The 18,181-nt window shown below is 43.3% G+C and overlaps 1 protein-coding gene across 1 annotated transcript in view; it reads left to right on the plus strand.

Moving 5' to 3' along the window:
- Window positions 1–18,181, plus strand: part of FBXO16 (F-box protein 16) — a 28,854-nt gene continuing 10,673 nt past the window's right edge. The window contains exons 1-5 of the mRNA XM_010583162.1: window positions 1–96; window positions 4,413–4,448; window positions 12,624–12,830; window positions 14,163–14,327; window positions 15,227–15,432. Of these exons, the coding sequence (XP_010581464.1) occupies window positions 1–96; window positions 4,413–4,448; window positions 12,624–12,830; window positions 14,163–14,327; window positions 15,227–15,432 (710 nt within the window). The remainder of the gene's footprint in view (window positions 97–4,412; window positions 4,449–12,623; window positions 12,831–14,162; window positions 14,328–15,226; window positions 15,433–18,181) is intronic.

Below are 18,181 nucleotides of genomic sequence, written 5' to 3' on the forward strand. Positions count from 1 at the left end.
ATGGCATTTGCACCTCCTAGAAACATGGATGGCCCCAAGCTACAGACCAAGATGAGCACATGGACTCCACTGAACCATCAACTCATGAATGACAAGGCAAGTTCTATGCAAATGGGTGAAATTCATAGAATCACAGAATTGTTGAGATTGGAAGGGACTTACAGAGATCATCTAGTCCAAACTCTGAAGGCAAAGTCAGCTGAAGCATTTGCTCAGGATCTTGTCCAGTTGGTTTTGAATATTCTCAAATCCCAAGACAAATTCTCAGGTTCACTTCACAAATTCTCAAGTCCTAGAAAAATTTAACTTATGTTTTTGCCTGTGTAGGTCATGAGTAATGGAATAAAAACTTTAAAATTGTGTTTGCTATTAGAAGTATGCATATATCAAACACACATACAGTCTTTATTATGTATACATATATATATATAAATTGTTAAGTAAAATGGAAAGTTCTAATGTACATTGTTTAAAGCATGCAAGTATTTAGTTCAAGTACTGTTATTTTGCCAAACTGGTTGTTTTTAAACAAAAAATGTGTATTCATTTTTTAGTGAAAGTTACCAAATCATTCTTTTTCTGCACCAGAAGACTTCAGTTAACCCCAGAGCAAACTGAGTGTCTGCGTAAGTTTCTGAGTGGCCGGAGTGCTCCACCTCAGCTCATAGGAGAGACCTTAGTACCCATGCTCTCGCTTCTCTGCGAAGCCTGGCAGTGATGAGCCTAGCTTGGTATTTTGGAAACTGAAATGATGCACTCAATTTATAAATAACGAGATGCATTTCCTAACCTCCCACTCTGTATACTATATCTGGGAACTGCTAACATAACTGAGGTTTTTTTGGCTCATGTATCACCAGAAGCTTATTCCTCCCTCAGAATTCAGTTTAAATTTCTGTTGATGATTCATAGAATTTAATCCAGAGAGGCCCATTACATCATGTAGTCTGGCTTCCTGGATTTCTTGAGCCCTTTTGTTTCACACAGTTCTCCCAGTCTTGAGCTCGCTAACTAGAATTTGGCTAAAATACATCTTCCATGAAGATATCCAGACTTCCTTTGGAGTTAAGGACCTTCATTCCTTATGAAATGAGAATTTCATCACTTCCCTAATAATTTTTCACATGATTAATCCCCTATACCATGAAAAGATGAAACCTTGTCTCCTGTCTGAATACCTCTAGCATTAGCTTCCATCATTTAAATCTTCCCCTACTAGCTTATTAAACTCTTCTGTAACCAGTACTTTTTCCTTGTGGAAGGACTTTTACCCTGCTTCAAGCCAACACTTGAACTTTTTTTGATAAACTAAACAGATTGAGCTCTTTGAAGTCCTTTCAATCTGGCATATTCTCCAGCCTTTGAATCATTTTAATGTCTGTTTCCTACACCCTTTAAAACATATTTTTACAGATGCACATCACTGTGCAATAAAGTATGATCTAATTAGAAATAAGTATGTGGGTGAAACCACCCTTTCCCACCTTCTTACTCCTCTGCTCCTTAGGCAGTCTCGTGTTGCATTGGGCTGCAGCAAAACTTTTAGGAGCTCGTATTGGATTTTTGTATACTCCAATGCTTAATGATGTCCCAGGTAGGAAAGAACATAACATAAGCTCCCAGACCTGTGCTCAGTGATTAAATTTATGATAAAAAGTGTTTGCTTGTTTCTGATCCAGGTTTTAAAGCATTGACCTGCCTGAAACACCTTTTCGTATATCACTATACTGCTCTGTAGTGTTGGCAGAAAAAAAAAATAGTTGCAACAAAAATATTGCTGGCAGCTGAAATCAGGAGATAGTCCAATTGATATATATAGGGAGCTAGTCAGTGACAAGGTGCCATCTTCATACAATCATATCTCTGCTCATTTCTGCACTCTTGAGTTAAGAGAAAGCATGAAGAGAGAAAAGAATTTATAGATAGAAAGTATGTGAAAAACAGTGAGAAGTTGAAAGCGTAAGGAGAACAGATGCATAAGAAATGTACTTGTTAGTAGAGTAGGCAATAAGGGGCAGGAGTGGTGGGAATTCAGAGCTGATCCAAGGCAGAAGCATTTAAGCTCCAACTAAACCATTGTTAGGAGCAGACCCAAGAACAGTTAGTAGCATAAATTCGCTACCTGTCTAATTTTGGGTAATCCTGGGGGTACTCCATTAGTAGTTCCTGTAGATTTCCCTGGATTTTCAAACATGCTCAGGAGTACAGATGTCTGCATTGTTGGTAGGACCCAGCTCTCTCCTGCCTGCTGTAGATCCTGAGTCCTCCTGCCTCCATCTGTGGTTTTCTGCCTTTACAACAGCTGTTAGAACAGAAAAGACTATCCAGGGTGTTACTACTGGGACATGAGCAGTCATGGTTGTTTTAAAGCCAGGATCACCATCAGGCACAGACCAAAGTCAAGAAGCCAGAATTAGGAAACCTCCAATTATGCAGCATTCATGGTCAGAAAACCAGAGGTGGAGTCTTAGATATGCCAAGGTTGTGCTACAGTTAGGGATGAAGTAAGGGTAGGAGACGGGGTAGCCTGCTCACCCGCAGCAAAACTGGACAGACTTCAGCATCAGTCCTGCTGAATACAGGGCTGTGCTGCCTTTAAGGATGGACTGGAAGTTGGGAGACAATTTGCCTTCTGCTGGGCAGTAATTCAGGTGTTGGGTAGAAGAGTCCCCAGTGGCATTTGCAGCAAAGTGTGGAGGGATTTGCCAAACAGCCTTGAACTTCAGCTTATTTAAAACCACCTGAAGACATGGATGTGAGATGGCAGATCTCAGGAGCAACCTCGGCCTCAGGCTGTGTCCAAAGCCAGCCAGCTTAGGCACACTATAGGTATAACTCCAAGGCCTTGGAGGAGAGGACAGTAAATGGGCTTGATTAAGGCAGTAGATGATTACACCTATTTTGGGCCATTCTGTTGCTAATTAATGCTTCCAAGTGCCTGGAGTAGGCAGAACTCTCTGTCAGAGTTGGCTCAGATGTATCTCCAAGATTGCTGAAAGCAAGTACGTGTCTTTCTTTGATCAAAGACCATTAACATTGCTTTCAGTTATATAAATAGCTCCCTGCTTCACTTGAATTATCCAACCCCAAACTTAGATCTTTGACTATTCATCACTTGCTTGTGGCAAATCCTTCTCCAAGTTCAGCTTGTTAGGGGTTTTTTTCTTACTTTACCAAGTGTCCCACATGCAAATAAAGCAAATAATAACTGTCAACATACAAATAAAAGAAATGTCATTTTTCACCCCTCGCAAGAGACACTCCTGCTGAGAGAGACAGAGCTAATGCTGTCAACTGCTGTACCAGACATCAGCACTGATAATGTCTTTCTCTGCAGGAACCTTTGCAGACTGTCATAGCAGTAACATGTTTGGAGTTTATAATGATCAAGTATGTTTTCCTAGTTGTGGTTAATAGCTGTTTTTATGTGCAGTTATAAGCTGGGCTTTTTCCTCTTTGATCTGTCTTCTGGAAGAATCATCTACAGCATTTCCTGACTTCCCAGGTCACAATCCTGAGTACAGAAGGCAGTTTTGTGGTAGTGGGAAGCTACACGCTAGTGCTTTCAGGTCTAGCTCCCTATGGATAAAGGTGAACCTCATAAATCCTCTGCTGTATTTTGATACCGATCATCCTTCTTATTAGGACATAGACCTGTTGGAGTGAGTCCAGAGGGCCACGAAGATGATCAGAGGGCTGGAGCACCTATCCTATGAAGACAGGCTGAAGGAGTTGGTGTTGTTCAGCCCGGAGAAGGCTCCAGGCAGACCTTATAGTGGCCTTCCAGTACCTAAAGGGGGCCTACAGGAAAGCCAGAGAGGGACTTCTACAAGGGCATGTAGTGACAGGACAAGGGGTAATGGCTTTAATCTGAAAGAGGGTAGATTTAGATCAGATGTAAGGAAGAAGCTCTTCACTGCGAGGGTGGTGAGGCACTGGAACAGGTTTCCCAGAGAGGTTGTGGATGCCCCATCCCTGGAAGAGTGTCCAAGGCCAGGTTGGATGGGGCTTTGAGCAACCTGGTCTAGTGGAAGGTGTCCCTGCCCATGGCAGGGGGGTGGAACTAGATGATCTTTAAGGTCCCTTCCAGCCCAAACCATTCTATGATTCTATGATTAGTTGTCACTGTAAAGTGGCCAGGGAACGAAGACTGGTCTTACTATCTTACTCCTAATGGTCTGACTGTGTTAAGATTGATATTCAAAACCCATCTGGACACGGCCCTGAGCAACCTGCTTTAGTTGACCCTACCAGGGAGTTTGGGCTAAAAGATCTCCACAGGTTTCTTCCAAACTCTTCCATTCAGTGATTCTGTTTATATCTTGTAGATTGTATTTCAAGCTATATTTTTCTTAGGACATATGGAATCCCCTTTAAATATTCAGTTTTATTTGTGTGTGTTTGTTTTATAGGTATTCGAAGAAAGAAGAGCCCTACTTGGAAAATGGGTAAACTTTTCTCTTTAAATACATATTCAAATACAGCTAGATTTCTGAACTGATCAAGAGATTACTATAATGGGAATGTAAAACCTATCCTATTTTGAAAAAGGGATTCATTTTCCTGATGTGAAAGTGAGCTGTAACTGCTCTACTTATGAGGAAGGTAAAGGTGTAAATTCCCTCAGTGCCCACATTCTTTAAGCTCTGAACTTGGGAAATCATATTCCATCATCAGAATGATCTGAAATGGGATAAGAAACCCTGGGAAAAGTCTGTCAAGACTTCAAAGAAGATACTGGATGTTTAGGTATTACCATTGCCTGCTAGCAGGTCTTTGAAACCTGTAATAAATGACATGTTATCTACCAAGTGCACACATGTGGCTCCTAATACTGTAATCATTGAGCACCTCACAATTTCTTACTCTCATTATCTTCACAGCTCCAACATGAGACAGGAGAGTGCTGTCACCCTGTTTTGCAGATGAGAAAATAAGGCACAGAAAGATGAGATAGAATTTGTCTGCCCCAACCACAAATGACCGCAAGTTAGGCATTCAGGATGGGGTTTCTCTGGCTGGGTGTGTATGTCTGAAACATAATATTTAAGCCTGGCTGGTCTGGTCATCACAGGCTCCTTATAGAGTCAACAGAGAGAAAGTGGTACTTCCAGAGGATAATTCATCTCACTTAATGTAGGATGAAGGATCAGCCCTCTAGAGAAGTCTGTTTCTTTCCATAGCCTATGAAGGGAGACATAGCTGGCTGCTTGAAAGGAATACAACTCTAACTGACCTACCCAGGAAGCTGATGGCAGAGCATGCAATGGCACAAGATTTGCCCTAGTCCTAAACTCACCCCTTAAATATTGCATTGTGCTTTCTCTTTTATACGGCAAAATCTATTTAAAGGCCATTCTGGGAAAGCAGCCGTAATCTGCTCAGTCTCCTATGCAAGCAGGAATACAGACTCAGGGACTTCGTTGCAGTAAATGAGTGAATTCAGCTGAATGTATTAATGTGGCTCAGTAGTAACTGTATGGTTGATCCTTGTGCACATCTTTATAAATGGAACCAAAGAACCAGTTACATGGTCACATATGATACACAAGCTAAACAGAAATACAGAAATGATGCTCCTTGTCAGCACTCTTTGATAAAGAGTATTTGCACAGTAACTTTATTTGACACTTATTCTTTATGCCTAATAGGTCACTCGTGGAAATTTTTTTGCTAGGAACTGGTCTTTACAGACAAGTATTTTGATTTTAAGCTGATAAGGATTATTCATCTTTATAAGAAATATGCTTTCCATAACTTGTTGACATGCATGCATTTTGATAATAAAGAATTTCATGGACACCAAGAAAACAAAATAGTTGAATGACTGTTGTTCAAAAAACAACTTTTAGCATGATAGTCAGTAACTGACAGACCTAAAACCTGTCTCTTGAAAATTGTTGGATGTTTTAAAATGCCCATGGGATATACTGGCAAAAGGGCAAAAATGTTTTCATTAGAACCCCCACTGAAAGAGCCAAAATCTGGAAACAGCTTTCCTGCAAACACACATAAGAGTGCTGAATCATCTTCTCAAAGGTTAAATTTCTGACCCTTCATATGACACTAGATCAGTAGCTCTCATCATGCTCCTTCAGAGCTAATTCTTCTTGCGCTTCTGTCATTCATCATACCAATGAAATGGGTGCAGAAAGCACAAAAGCTGCTCTTAACTCCCTTCAAAGCCTGTGGCATTATAATATCTGGTATGCAAAGCCTAGAGCACTCTGAGATTGAGAGAAACTGTGTCAAGAAGTCACAGTGGTCTGGGCAGGAGTTTTTACATTGATTCACATGACCTTCTCAAAGCCCTCTCAGGAAGTACGGACCAGATGAAACTGCTGAAGGGTGGGTTTGTATGGCTGGGAACCCATATTCAGTGTAGTTGGAAATGCTTTATTATGAAACTGGAAGGCTGAAGTCTGTCCTAAGTCCAGAACTGTTAAGTATTTTCAGTAGTATCTGGGTGATAGAATGGAAAGTACATACTCATCTGCAGGTGACACCAGGCTTGAAGGGTTTTAATTAACGTTGGAGATTAGAAATCAGAATGAAATGATCTGCAGTTTGATGAGGACAAGTAAAAAGTGCTGCATGTAAGAATGACATTTACGAAAACTGCAGATCTGAGAAAAGCCAAGTATGCAGCAGTTCTGCATAAAAATAGCTGGGAATTATGGTGGATCACAAACTGAATATAAGCTGACAGTGTCTTATAATTGTAGTAAACGGAAATATCCCAAACGGCTGTCTGAAAGGCAGAGCCATCCCCAGTTCTGGTCCTTGCATTTTGAGAAAGCAGAGGATCAATTGGACATACTTCTGAGAACAAGTCATATGTAAAAACAGTCTCAGGTCCAGAAAATATGAAAACAATCCCTTTACTGTAGGGAAGATGGAGAAAAGACCTAATAATATCTTTCCAGTGACACACAAAAGATGTCCAAAAAGAAGAAGGGAATGATCTGATCTCTGCGTTCACATTAGATAGGACAACAAATCATGGGCTTGAATTGCAATGATGGAGTCGCAATTCAGACACCAGCAAAATCCAATGCTACAGATAATTCATTGCCGGAATAGCTTGCCTAGAGGTTAGTGGTGGAATCTCCAATGCTGGAGTTTTTTGAGAACAGGTTAGACAAACACTTGTCAGGAGTGGTTTAGGTAGAGTGGATCCTGCCTTGCGGCAGGAGATGAACTAGCTCAGTGTTTCTCAACCTTTTTACACTGAAGGACCAGCCGGCCTTCTGGGAAAGCAGAACAGGTTGCCTTGTGCGGCATTGCCGCAGTGGTTTTCCTTTACAGCCAAATAAAGATTAGATTAAACTTTGGATGCTCATTGTTTATTTTACGCTTCCTGATTTTATTTGCATGCATTCAGGGACTATGTATGTGCATTTTCATTTAGTTATTTTTTTTCCAGCTGTGCCACAGAACATCTTTGATGTCTCCCAGGCTGTTGTAGTCCATAAAACACAGGTTGAGAAGCAATGAGCTAGCTGACCTAAAGGGATTTTATTTCTCTGTTTTCTGCGCTGGTGGGCAGCCCCAAAGGGCAGTATGCAAGATGCACGATGGCACCCTCTACAATTTTTTGGTTGTCTCAGATTGTGCTCAGTTCCACAAAGTATTGCTGCACAGAGTGGAAGCAGTGGTGGTGTGTAGTGGCAGCAGACTGCATGTCTTACATGGCTGTTCCCATACCTGAGTATTTGCAGGCTGTGATCCTGCTGGAGGCATTTGCATTGAATTTCTTTACACCAACTCCTTTACCCAAATACTACCGAGATACGTATAAAAGAGAAATTGCGCTGCTGTCTTTCAGCTGAAACCCTTCTGATGGTTAAACTGTGAAAGGGTTAACATCTCTCTCTTAATTTTTCTTTTTTATTCTAGTTGCTTTTATTCTGTATTGCACCCAGGGCAGATGCCTTGACGTTCTGCCTCTCAGCCTCCCTTTCTGCTGTGTTCTGCAAGCCAAAAATTCCTCCCATTAATTTAAAAAACATAAAAGCATTTTGCTCTACCTTAATGCTCAGTGCTATCCTGCTGACACCCAGGCTAATAAGTTGACAATGAAGCTGGGGTTGAACTTGTAGATTAAGACACCTAAGCTTCAATGTCTCCAGGTGATCTGAGTGTCTCTGCTTCCGTTACAACCAAATGAGATGGAGACATGTCAGGGAAGCCCAGACAGTGATTCAGCTCACCCTGTGGGCTACATATTGTGCTAATAATTTATACAGCAGATCTGAGTGTTCCCAGGTACTGGAACTTGCTCATCCACACTATGAAATTGTTAGCACGCTCCCTGGCACGATTTTGGCCTGGGTCGGTAGCACTCTTCTAGACATCGTTCAGACACAATTTGGACATTAGCCTGAACCAGGAACCATGCCAAATACATGGTTTGGATTCAGCCACCTTGTTTTGAAGGGTGAGAGTATGATACTGTGGACATATGCAGATACCACGGCAGATATGATGCAGGATTTGCAGAGAATTGTCACCTTTGGAGTGGCACCTCTAGGCTTTGCAGGATACCCCACAACGCAGGGCACTGGTGTTTGGGCAGCTGAACCCCATCCCTGGTGTCATGGTTTAACCCCAGCCAGCAACTAAGCACCACGCAGCCGCTTACTCACTTCCCCCCCATCCAGTGGGATGGGGGAGAGAATCGGGAAAGAAAAAAAGTAAAACTCATGGGTTGAGATAAAAACAGTTTAATAGGACAGAAAGGAAGAAAATAATAATGATAATAATAACAATAAAAAAATGAAAATAATAATAAAAGAGTTGGAATATACAAAACAAGTGATGCACAAAGCAATGGCTCACCACTCACTGACGGATGATGCCCAGTTAGTTCTTGAGCAGTGATCCATGCTGCCCCGGGCCAACTCCCCCCAGTTTATATACTGGGCATGACGTCACATGCTATGGAAAACCCCTTTGGCCAGTTTGGGTCAGCTGTCCTGGCTGTGTCCCCTCCCAACGCTTTGTGCCCCTCCAGCCTTCTTGCTGGCTGGGCATGAGAAGCTGAAAAATCCTTGACTTAGTCTAAACACTACTTAGCAACAACTGAAAACATCAGTGTGTTATCAACATTCTTCTCATACTGAATCCAAAACATAACACTATACCAGCTACTGGAAAGAAAATTAACTCTATCCCTGCCGAAACCAGGACACCTAGTCACTGCAGACCCCTACCTCTAGGCACCTCTTTACCCAGAAGCTGACCCATGCTAGGTGCCAAGGTGCAGGAGCCATGGCTCCTGCTCAGGGGTATTTCTTGTCACCAGGCTGCCAGCTTGCCTTCCTCAGCAGTCTTCCCAGGAGTCTCCTCGTGCAAAATTTCAGGTTTAGTTGTTTAACTACAGTAGCAAAAGCAGAACCAAACAGATCTTAGGGGCGAGTTGCTAATTGCTGACACAGAGCTGCTTGGTGGCAGGGATGTTTAGGGTTTGGTTGGGTAGATTAGTGTATCATGGATATCAGGTGCCTGTCTGCTTCATCTCTTCTCTTCTCACCCAGGTCCCAGGTCTCCAACAAATCCCTTTATCAGGACTGGGAGAAGATGGCTGGGGAGGGAGGGGAAAATTGCTTCTTCCTCGGTGAATCATCTCCATCTACTTGCAAGCCATTCTGCAAAAGAGCCTCGTTGACTAGCGAATTGGGTCCTACGTTTGCAGAGCACAGGGATGCCTGCGTGTGATTGTAACCCTGTGAACTCACGTCGATACGCTGGGCTGGAGATGAGGATTATGTCCCATTTCAGTGGCTAGTTCAAGTCAGTAAAACAACCTGTCTCTTACAGTGGAGAGGGGCCTCTTTAGGTTAAGCGGCAGAGCCTCTGTACTTTGGCGCTGAGGTCCTGGGCTCTCCCCTTAGTGTCAGGCTGTGTTATTTGTGTGTGTGCACTCATGGATTAATTGTAAACTGATCGCAGAAGCAGGGACTGAGCACTCTGCATTGCCAGTGTAGCCTTATGTCATACAGTCCCTGGGGAGACATTGTTTGCCAGGGCTCAGGGAAAGGCACGGAAAAGGGAAAAAGTGTTCCTAGCTGCGGCTAGAGAAGGTGCAGCACCTTGAAAAGGGGAATCTGGTCCAACTGGTTGGGTTGCTGTAATCAGATGCAAGGGGAGGAACTGTGGAGAAAGGCAGCCAAATGTAGGATGGGGACATGCTTGTTAATACTGGAAAAGAGACAAATTATGCCTACTTAACTACTTGGCTGCTGCTGAATGCAGTGGAGAAGAAGCTGTGTGTTCCCATGCTCCTGACTGTGTGGCGCTGATTTAAATGGGGTTTCCCTTGCAGTGTAAGCACGGGCTGAGGATGCTGGAAGGAATTGCTTTATTGCAAAACCCGTGGCGGAATGGGAAGAGTTAAACAGGAGCAAATATTCTGCCTTCTGAAGAGAAGCTAGATTTGCTTTGATTAGTTCACTTAATCTCTTAGTGTGGAAGAGAGTAAGCTGGATACTCCCTTGTCTCTGGAACTTATGTGGGAGAAATTTATCTTTGCAAATTGGTGATTGCGGCTTGCTTTAATGAGAAGAGGATGTAGCTGTGATCATGAATGGGGAATGTGTGCAGCAGAAGCCTTCCCCTTCCCCATGTGACAGAGAAAGCCTTTTATACCAAGCTGAGGGTGAGAAGGGCACAGGCAGAACCTCCTCTGTTCCCCTCTGGTACACCTTTGTCTGGTTTTATTCTCAGGAAACATGTTTCCAAGTCCTAAATCCAAAGGTCCTGCTTCAGTTTTTCCTTAGCACTCTGCTAAACATCATTAGAGGTGAAAGTTATATGCAAAACAGGGATGGGAGGAAAAGGGTGTATTCCTTAATTTGCTGTTTGTGTCTGAAAAGGGATGGACATTTGAGAGCTTTTTTCTATTTGCCTTTTCATCTCTCCAAGATCTCAGGCATGCCAATTCCACCCTTTCTTCATGCTGACCTTCTTGAAGGTCTTGCAGACGTGTTTGCAAGAAGGAGAAGAGCTATTTATTTCTTAGAGTTTATTCTCCAGTACTGGAATTAAATACATCGAAGTAAAAATAAAGAAAGAAACAAAGAGTTCTTTCAAATGATCTGGAAGGAAATTACTTCTCAATTACCTTTCATCTGCACAGTATATTTTAAACTGTTATTCTGCCAGTTCTCCACTTGACCATAGATTTTGGGGCAGGGGAAGCAGAGAATAAAAAAAATCTGAGTTTCTAGTGTGTTTTGTTCTGAAAGGGAAAGGAAGGGACATTGGACATTAAGCCATTTACCCACAATAAATAAAAAAAAAATATTGAAAGAAACGTGTGCTTTTTCATATTATTTTTAATTTTTGGAGGTCACATTTAAGTAAGAACTTCTAATGCCCTGAGGTTAAATGCAAAAATGAATGTGCTGTGATTTGACCTGTGGAAAGCAAGTTGTCAGCTGTGGAAAGCTGGCTTCAGGAAACAATCCTGTGAAAGCCGAGTGCGTGTTTTGGGGATGGCCGATGCGTGAGAAAGAAACAATCGGGGAAAAGCAACATTCCCCAAACAGGGGAATTCCCCAAACAGTTCAGTTTTCCCTTTGAAAAGAAGGTGAGTTTGGGTCGAGGCTGCTCTTGCAGTGCTAGGAAGCAGGATGAAGCGGGACTTCTCCAAAATCCAAATTTCGCCTCCAGAAAGCCATCTTTAACCATGCCGGGTCCCCTGACATTTCCTCCCTCCTGGCACTCTGCGCTACCCTCGCAGCCAGGACTGCTCTTGCAGGTTTTGAGACAGATTGCACAGATTGTGGTGATGAGGTCAGTCTCCTCCCAGGAGATTCCTGCTGACGGGGCCCTTTCCATCCTCTGCTATCAACACCAGTTAACCACCAGCCACCGCCACCGTTGCTCCCACCCTGTTTACACAGCTCTGCCCCGCTCTGCTCAATGCAGCGTTGTTGTTGCCGTCATAGCAAAGCGATAAATACTTGTGTGGTTACCTAAGTGCTCGTTTCTTCCCACAGCCCTTTCAATCCCCCTCTTTAGATACCTGTCATAAGTATAGAAATGCTGCAAAAAATCTTCGTTACCGTGCCGCCTCATCTGTGCCGCAGATTTTCCTTGTAAGACATGGGCAGCTGATTTAGTTTCTCGTTGCTCCACTTCTCTGTAGTGGGGATTTCTCTCCTATGCAGTGGGATTGTGGGAATAAATACTTTACAAATTGTGAGGCACTCGAATATTGCAGTAGTGGGGACCATAGAAGTGTCAGGATAGATGAGGAATCAGTGGTGAACTCATTGCAGTTTGGGACCTGATCCTGTAAACACAGATCCGAGTCTCCTCCTTTCCATGAGCGAAGCCAAGTCTCAGAGCCGGTCCCAGGAGCAAAGAGTCTTGTGAGCATGAGTGTGTCCTGGACTAGGCCATCCTGGATCCTTTGAGGATTATAAATCACATGTTACGTGGCTTCAGAGCTTCTTTTCATGTAGCCTCTCCATTTGTTCCCAGTTCCTACGTGCTTTGCTCTTGAATGAGTCACCAGAAGCTGCTGCTTATGCACTTTCCCTTGCCTTAAATGTGCGCTTTATTTTAGGAAGCTGAATCTCCGGTTTCTCAGAACCTGAAACTCCTTTTTTCAGTTTGACAAGTGGACAGATGGTCAGAGGCGGAGGATCCTGGTGGACCTGTTGGAACGCTGCTCCCCGTCACAGCAAAAATTCTGTGCCAAGCAGCTACAGGATCGAGTCCCCACCGAGGCTCTAGATTTTACCACAAGGCTTCCCAGAGTCCTCTCTTTATACATCTTTTCCTTCCTGGACCCACGGAGCCTCTGTCGATGTGCACAGGTAAAAAAGCCAACCAACACATACCTAAGGTTCAGAAAATCAGGTCAAGCTAGTTAAAAAAAAAGGAAACAGCACTAGTTTTCAGCAAAGACGTACCAGTGCTGCTGTTCATAATGCAAGGACGTCTTCTGACTTGGCAGCCTGGTGCCAAATGCTTAGTGACGCTTGTATGAGACCAAATGCAACACTTCCACAGATCCTAAATTAAGCCAGATTGGCCAAGATTTACAAAAGTGAAGAGTAATTTTAGATGCTGAGCTATAAGGCATTTAAAATGTGGCACTTTACAAGACTGATTCTTCCCAAGAAGGAGGCCTGGTACTTTCTGAAAGTCATGTTCTTTTAAAGTACCTTGCACTGTGTGCAGAATCATTAATTGCTTTGAGAAGTATTGGCTTGTGCTACTTGCAAAGAACTGCACATGATGCTTTAAGAAAAACAGATCTTTTAAAATGCTTGAGGGTAAAGTGTTGGATGTGGAGAATCAGAGAAGTTACAGATGTGCTTTTGAGCACAGTGGCTAACACTCCAAAAATATGTTTGCATGAGATAAAGTGCTGTGAGGTGATGCCCAAAGTAGTTCTGAATGAATAAGTTCAGGTATTGGTGACATTATTACCGCACTAACATAGTACTCCATATAATACTACAAATATATCAAAATCTCAGCTTGTTTAAAGCTTGCTGTAGTATCTTTCTCCAGTATTTCATGTTTTATGTGGATGCAGCTCACACTATTAGTTCACAGGTGGGGAGAAGACAGGTTAAGAAATTACTTACTTTGAAAAAAAAGGTCTTTACAATGCTACCTGTGTCATCATTGGACAGCTGCTATTATAAGCATGGCAGTGCCAATAGATGATGTTTGTCTTTAAGCTGGAAGAAGCATTGCACACAAGGTGACTGTGTGATGGAGTATAACAGCAGAATATGAGTAGGAAGAAAATGTTCAGAACGGGTCTATCAGTCTTGGGGAGTTTATTGATGGTGTTTTCTCCGTGGAAACAAAGGGTTTATTCCAACTACTGTATGCTTATTGAGTAGAAGTGCAGGAAGTTGCTCAAAACAAGCTGAAATCTTTCCTCATGGCCTGTGATTTTTGGAGTATTTCACGCTGTGCTGGAGCTCAGCTAACACTTAGGCACTGAGCATGTCATGAAGACCTTGAATGGTTTAAATGGTTTAATGAAAGGTTTAAATGGAGCATAAACAGCGCTGAAGAATTTTACTAGTTTAAGAACACAGGGGAATTACATCCACAGCACAGAAGTCTCTAGCTGCAATCTTGGATGCTTGAAACCCCAAGGTTTTCAACTAACTGGGCATTCGTAGGTGAGCTGGTACTGGAAGTACCTGTCTGAACTGGATCAGCTCTGGATGCTGAAATGCCTACGTTTTGGCTGGTACATCAACTTCTCTCCAACACCCTTTGAGCAAGGAATCTGGAAGAAACATTACATTGAGATGGTGAAAGAGCTGCATGTCACGAGACCAAAGGTACATACCTACCACCTCTAGATATGTTTGGGCCCAGTGGGAAAACTGGGCTGGCTGGGTTCCTAAGCCCTTTGCCTCTTTATCCTTCTGTAATCTCCCACTAGTAAAATGGAAGATATATCATTTTAAATTAGAATCTAAACTCATGTGTTGCCATGTGCTCAACTTTCCCATCATCCACCCCTGGTAGGGGGGAAGTGAAAATCTCACTGGTTAGGAGAAGCAATGACCAACGTCTCATCCTGCTACCCTTTCAGGCTGTTCTGGAGTAATCCTCTAAATTTCCCTCTCCAGCGGTCAAGGCTGTTCCCTTCCCTTTTCCCTAGTTTATAGAGCATATGATAGCTTGCCTCAATCTGATAAGCAGACGTGGGGTACCCAGCATCACCCCTGCTGACACTTCAGAGTCAGTTTACCTGGTGGAAAGGAAAAAAGCACCCATTCTGCCTGTTATAGTCCCTGGTGTCTCCTTCTCTCTTCTTCAAAGGTGGCAGGGCCATTTTGGGGAGGTGGAGGATTACTCAGTAGCCATTGCTTTCTCCTGAGATTCCCTGATGCCATGCCTGGTTTGTGGGGCTGTGAGGGTGGGTTTCTTCTGCCCTGAATTCAAAACTCAGCCCTCTAATTTTAACTGAACTCCCCTGTAGACTCCCTCTGTAGTTAATAGAGAGAAACCAATGCATCTCAAAAGCAGCTCAGCTCATCTTAATATAGATTCTGGGACGTGGGTGATGACATGCACTGTCAGGGTGCCTATTTCCATCCACTGCCCATAATGGAGCCTGGAGAGACTAATTTTGAGTCAATACCCAATTCTCAGATGTCTAAAGTTAAGCAAAATAAATCTCATTTTCATTATAGGCTAAAATTTATTTTCTTCTTTTAATCTCTCTTATTAGACTCCTTCAAAAGATGAGTTTGTAGTTATTGATGTCCAACCGGTAAGAAGCAACATCCCAGAGGCAAAACTTCCTGTGCCAGGAAGGAGGACAAGCAAGGAGAAAAAAGAGCTCCCACCGTGGCGTTCATCAGACAGGCATCCTACAGATACCATCCGATTCAACTACCTCGACAACTACGATCCCATCGAGCAGGCTAGGCAGGCGTAAGAGCCTGATCTCTTCTCTTTTGCTTTTTCTGCGGCATAGGGTATGTCTGTGTCCTTTGCAAGCTCACTCTGCCTGTGCTCCAAGCTGCCTGGAAGCCTTATAGTTCAGCAACCTGGTTGCAAACCCACTTTGCTGCTCTTTTGGCTTTTCTTGGATTGATCTTGGTCCAGTTGTAGTTGCAGCTGCACTACTTTGTGTCATTTCAGTGCAGAGCATGGGCACACCTTGTTAGTGGCTGCCTATAAAATAGGCTGTAACTCCTGGGGATGTTACACAGCTGTAATGGGAAGAATCAGGACAAGAGTTTGTTCAAGAGTTTTTAAATAAAGCTGCAAGGTTGAGAGGAATCTGTGTTTTTTGCACAGAAGAGGAAGAATGAATTAATTGCAATGAAATATAATTCCATCACTTCAAGGATCTTCTGGCTGAAAAGATATTTAGATGATTGGATGGGGGTGCAGGTGTAAGAGTATGTATATACTATGGAACATTTCAGTAATAAATGGTATTTGTAGCTACGCTGCCTGGGATAGACTGCCTAGAGCCATCAGTTCTTGGGCTTTCAGGATTATCTGGTCAGCAACTGGCAAAAGAAAGGCATTTCCACCCTGAAGTATAGTTTTGCACATCGACTTGTGTTAGGACTGCCCCATGATTTCCTTTGACACATCTGGCATCAGATATTTTCAGAATCTTAGATCTGTTGTCAAATTTCTGTGCATTAACAAGCATCAGCAGGAGCAATAGCAAGGAAGCTGCAGTAGTCACCTGTGTGCAGTGTTGGCCCATTTCTCGTTTAAGTCTCTGTTAATACCAGCTCTCATTTTTCACGGGCTCACAGCAGATGATAGCTTAATTCAGCTGATGTGCAGTAACTTGTGAAACTGGTAATACTGTCATTAATCTGAGCCTGGTAAACAGGTAATGGATTAGCTTGACCGTTGCCTAGTCCCTGTGCGAGTCCCTGTGAAAAGGACTGCACAGCCTCTCACCCAACTGAATGCGCAGAGAGGAGGAGATTCTTCTTCACTGTGCCAACAAAAACCTTGGGAACCAACTGAGCCATGATGAAAGTATCCAGATTGTACTTCAAGTAAATAACTGATAGAGCTGAGATTAGCCCTGTGCACAGGAACAATCAACCCATGAATTACCCCAGCCCAGTGATTATTTGGCTAAGCAGTCGTGCACTCGCGTAGGCTCTTTCTCAACGTGGACCCACCACTCCTCCGGGGTGTTCCACAAAGTTCCCAGTGTCTGAGCAAAAGCCTTTTATGAATCATTTTTTAATCCGCGTCCCCTAGTCCTAGGATACTGCACTACTTCAAAGAGCTTTCCAGTTTCCACCTCACCCTCTTTCTGTGGTATGTTTCCAAACTCTAGCACCATTTTGGGTAGAGTTCTTTGAGGCTTTTAACTAAATATTTTGACAGAATGCCTCTTGTTGCAAGTGGATGTCCTGATATTATTTTTCAGCTGTGCTAAATGTTTCTATGTAGTGGCTCCCAAAGGTTTCTGCGAGGTTTAGGGTTCCCTTGTGCCAGCCGTGACCCAGTGTCAAAAGTGGGACAAACCTTGTTTGAAGAGTTTAAAAGTCACTTGTTCCAGCAATGAGCTGTAGATGCAGCTGACAACCAGATGCAAATGATTCTGAGTTGCTAATGATACAGTAAGCACACTGACTGTTTTCTTCTCCTAAGTGAGATTTGAGCCTGTATCCATTTGTGCAATGGAGAATATTTTAATGCCGAATGTTCTAGCAAATCTGGCACTTATCCGTAATTATAGAGGATTATTGCAAGGAGAGAAATGAATTCTATGAGATTCACTTGTTTATCAAGGATCTCCCTTTAATATCACTTAAGCTGAAAGTAATTGCTAGTGTGTAGTCTCATCTGTAATGATTATTCAGCAACGCAGGTGTGCCGTTTCAGGTGCTGACCCAGCTTCCCACTCACATAATGATATTCTGGTGCTTCTCTTCTGCGGACATGTTGCTGACAGCATCCCCTCTGCAGCCCCGTCCCAGAAGTCCTCCCGCTAAGGCTCTCTATTGCGTCCTCCATCCTTTGCTTCTAGGCGAAAGAATCTTTTGCCTATAGGGCCTATAGGCAAAAGCTGCCTATAGGGATCGGGTCTTCGGCGCTTTGCCGGGCTCCGTGTTGGCAGTGGGAGCGGTGAGAGACCCCCTTTCGCGCTCGAGTGTTCCTCAAGTTCCTCAAGGCTTTTGGTGGAGGTGGCAACAGCAGCTGATGGGTGGCTTGGGCAGGCGTAGGTTGTCAGAGCGGTCAGAGTGCCCCGCTTGCGATGCCAAGCATTTTTTTGGACGGCTGAGGAAGGGCAGCCAACTGCCAGCGTCTAGTTGGTTGAGCTAGGAGTCTCATATGAATGCTATGCAAGATGATCTACCTCGGTGCAGGCTACAGGCTCAGGCAGACCCTGCCTGACCAGTGTAAAGGGTTATAAAGTAGAACAGAGAACCAAGATAAAAATCGCTGACCCCCCAGGCTGTGTTAGGTATAGTTATTCTTCAGATTAGATGAATTCTTGGAGCTCAAGGGCGTAACAACCACTCTTCATGTAAAATGAATGTCAGAAGCAATGAAACCTATGTAAAATGAGATTCCTAAAACAATAGGAGTGATTTCCCCAAATACAGGGTTTCGCAAAGGTAGTCTGGGAGAGGAAATGGGGTTTGCTGCGGTCTGAATGCATATAGAGAGGAATGAGTATTTTCTTGAGGTC

This window comes from Haliaeetus leucocephalus, unplaced genomic scaffold, assembly GCF_000737465.1.
Source record: "Haliaeetus leucocephalus isolate CR32 unplaced genomic scaffold, Haliaeetus_leucocephalus-4.0 Scaffold871, whole genome shotgun sequence".
Lineage (NCBI taxonomy): Eukaryota > Metazoa > Chordata > Aves > Accipitriformes > Accipitridae > Haliaeetus > Haliaeetus leucocephalus.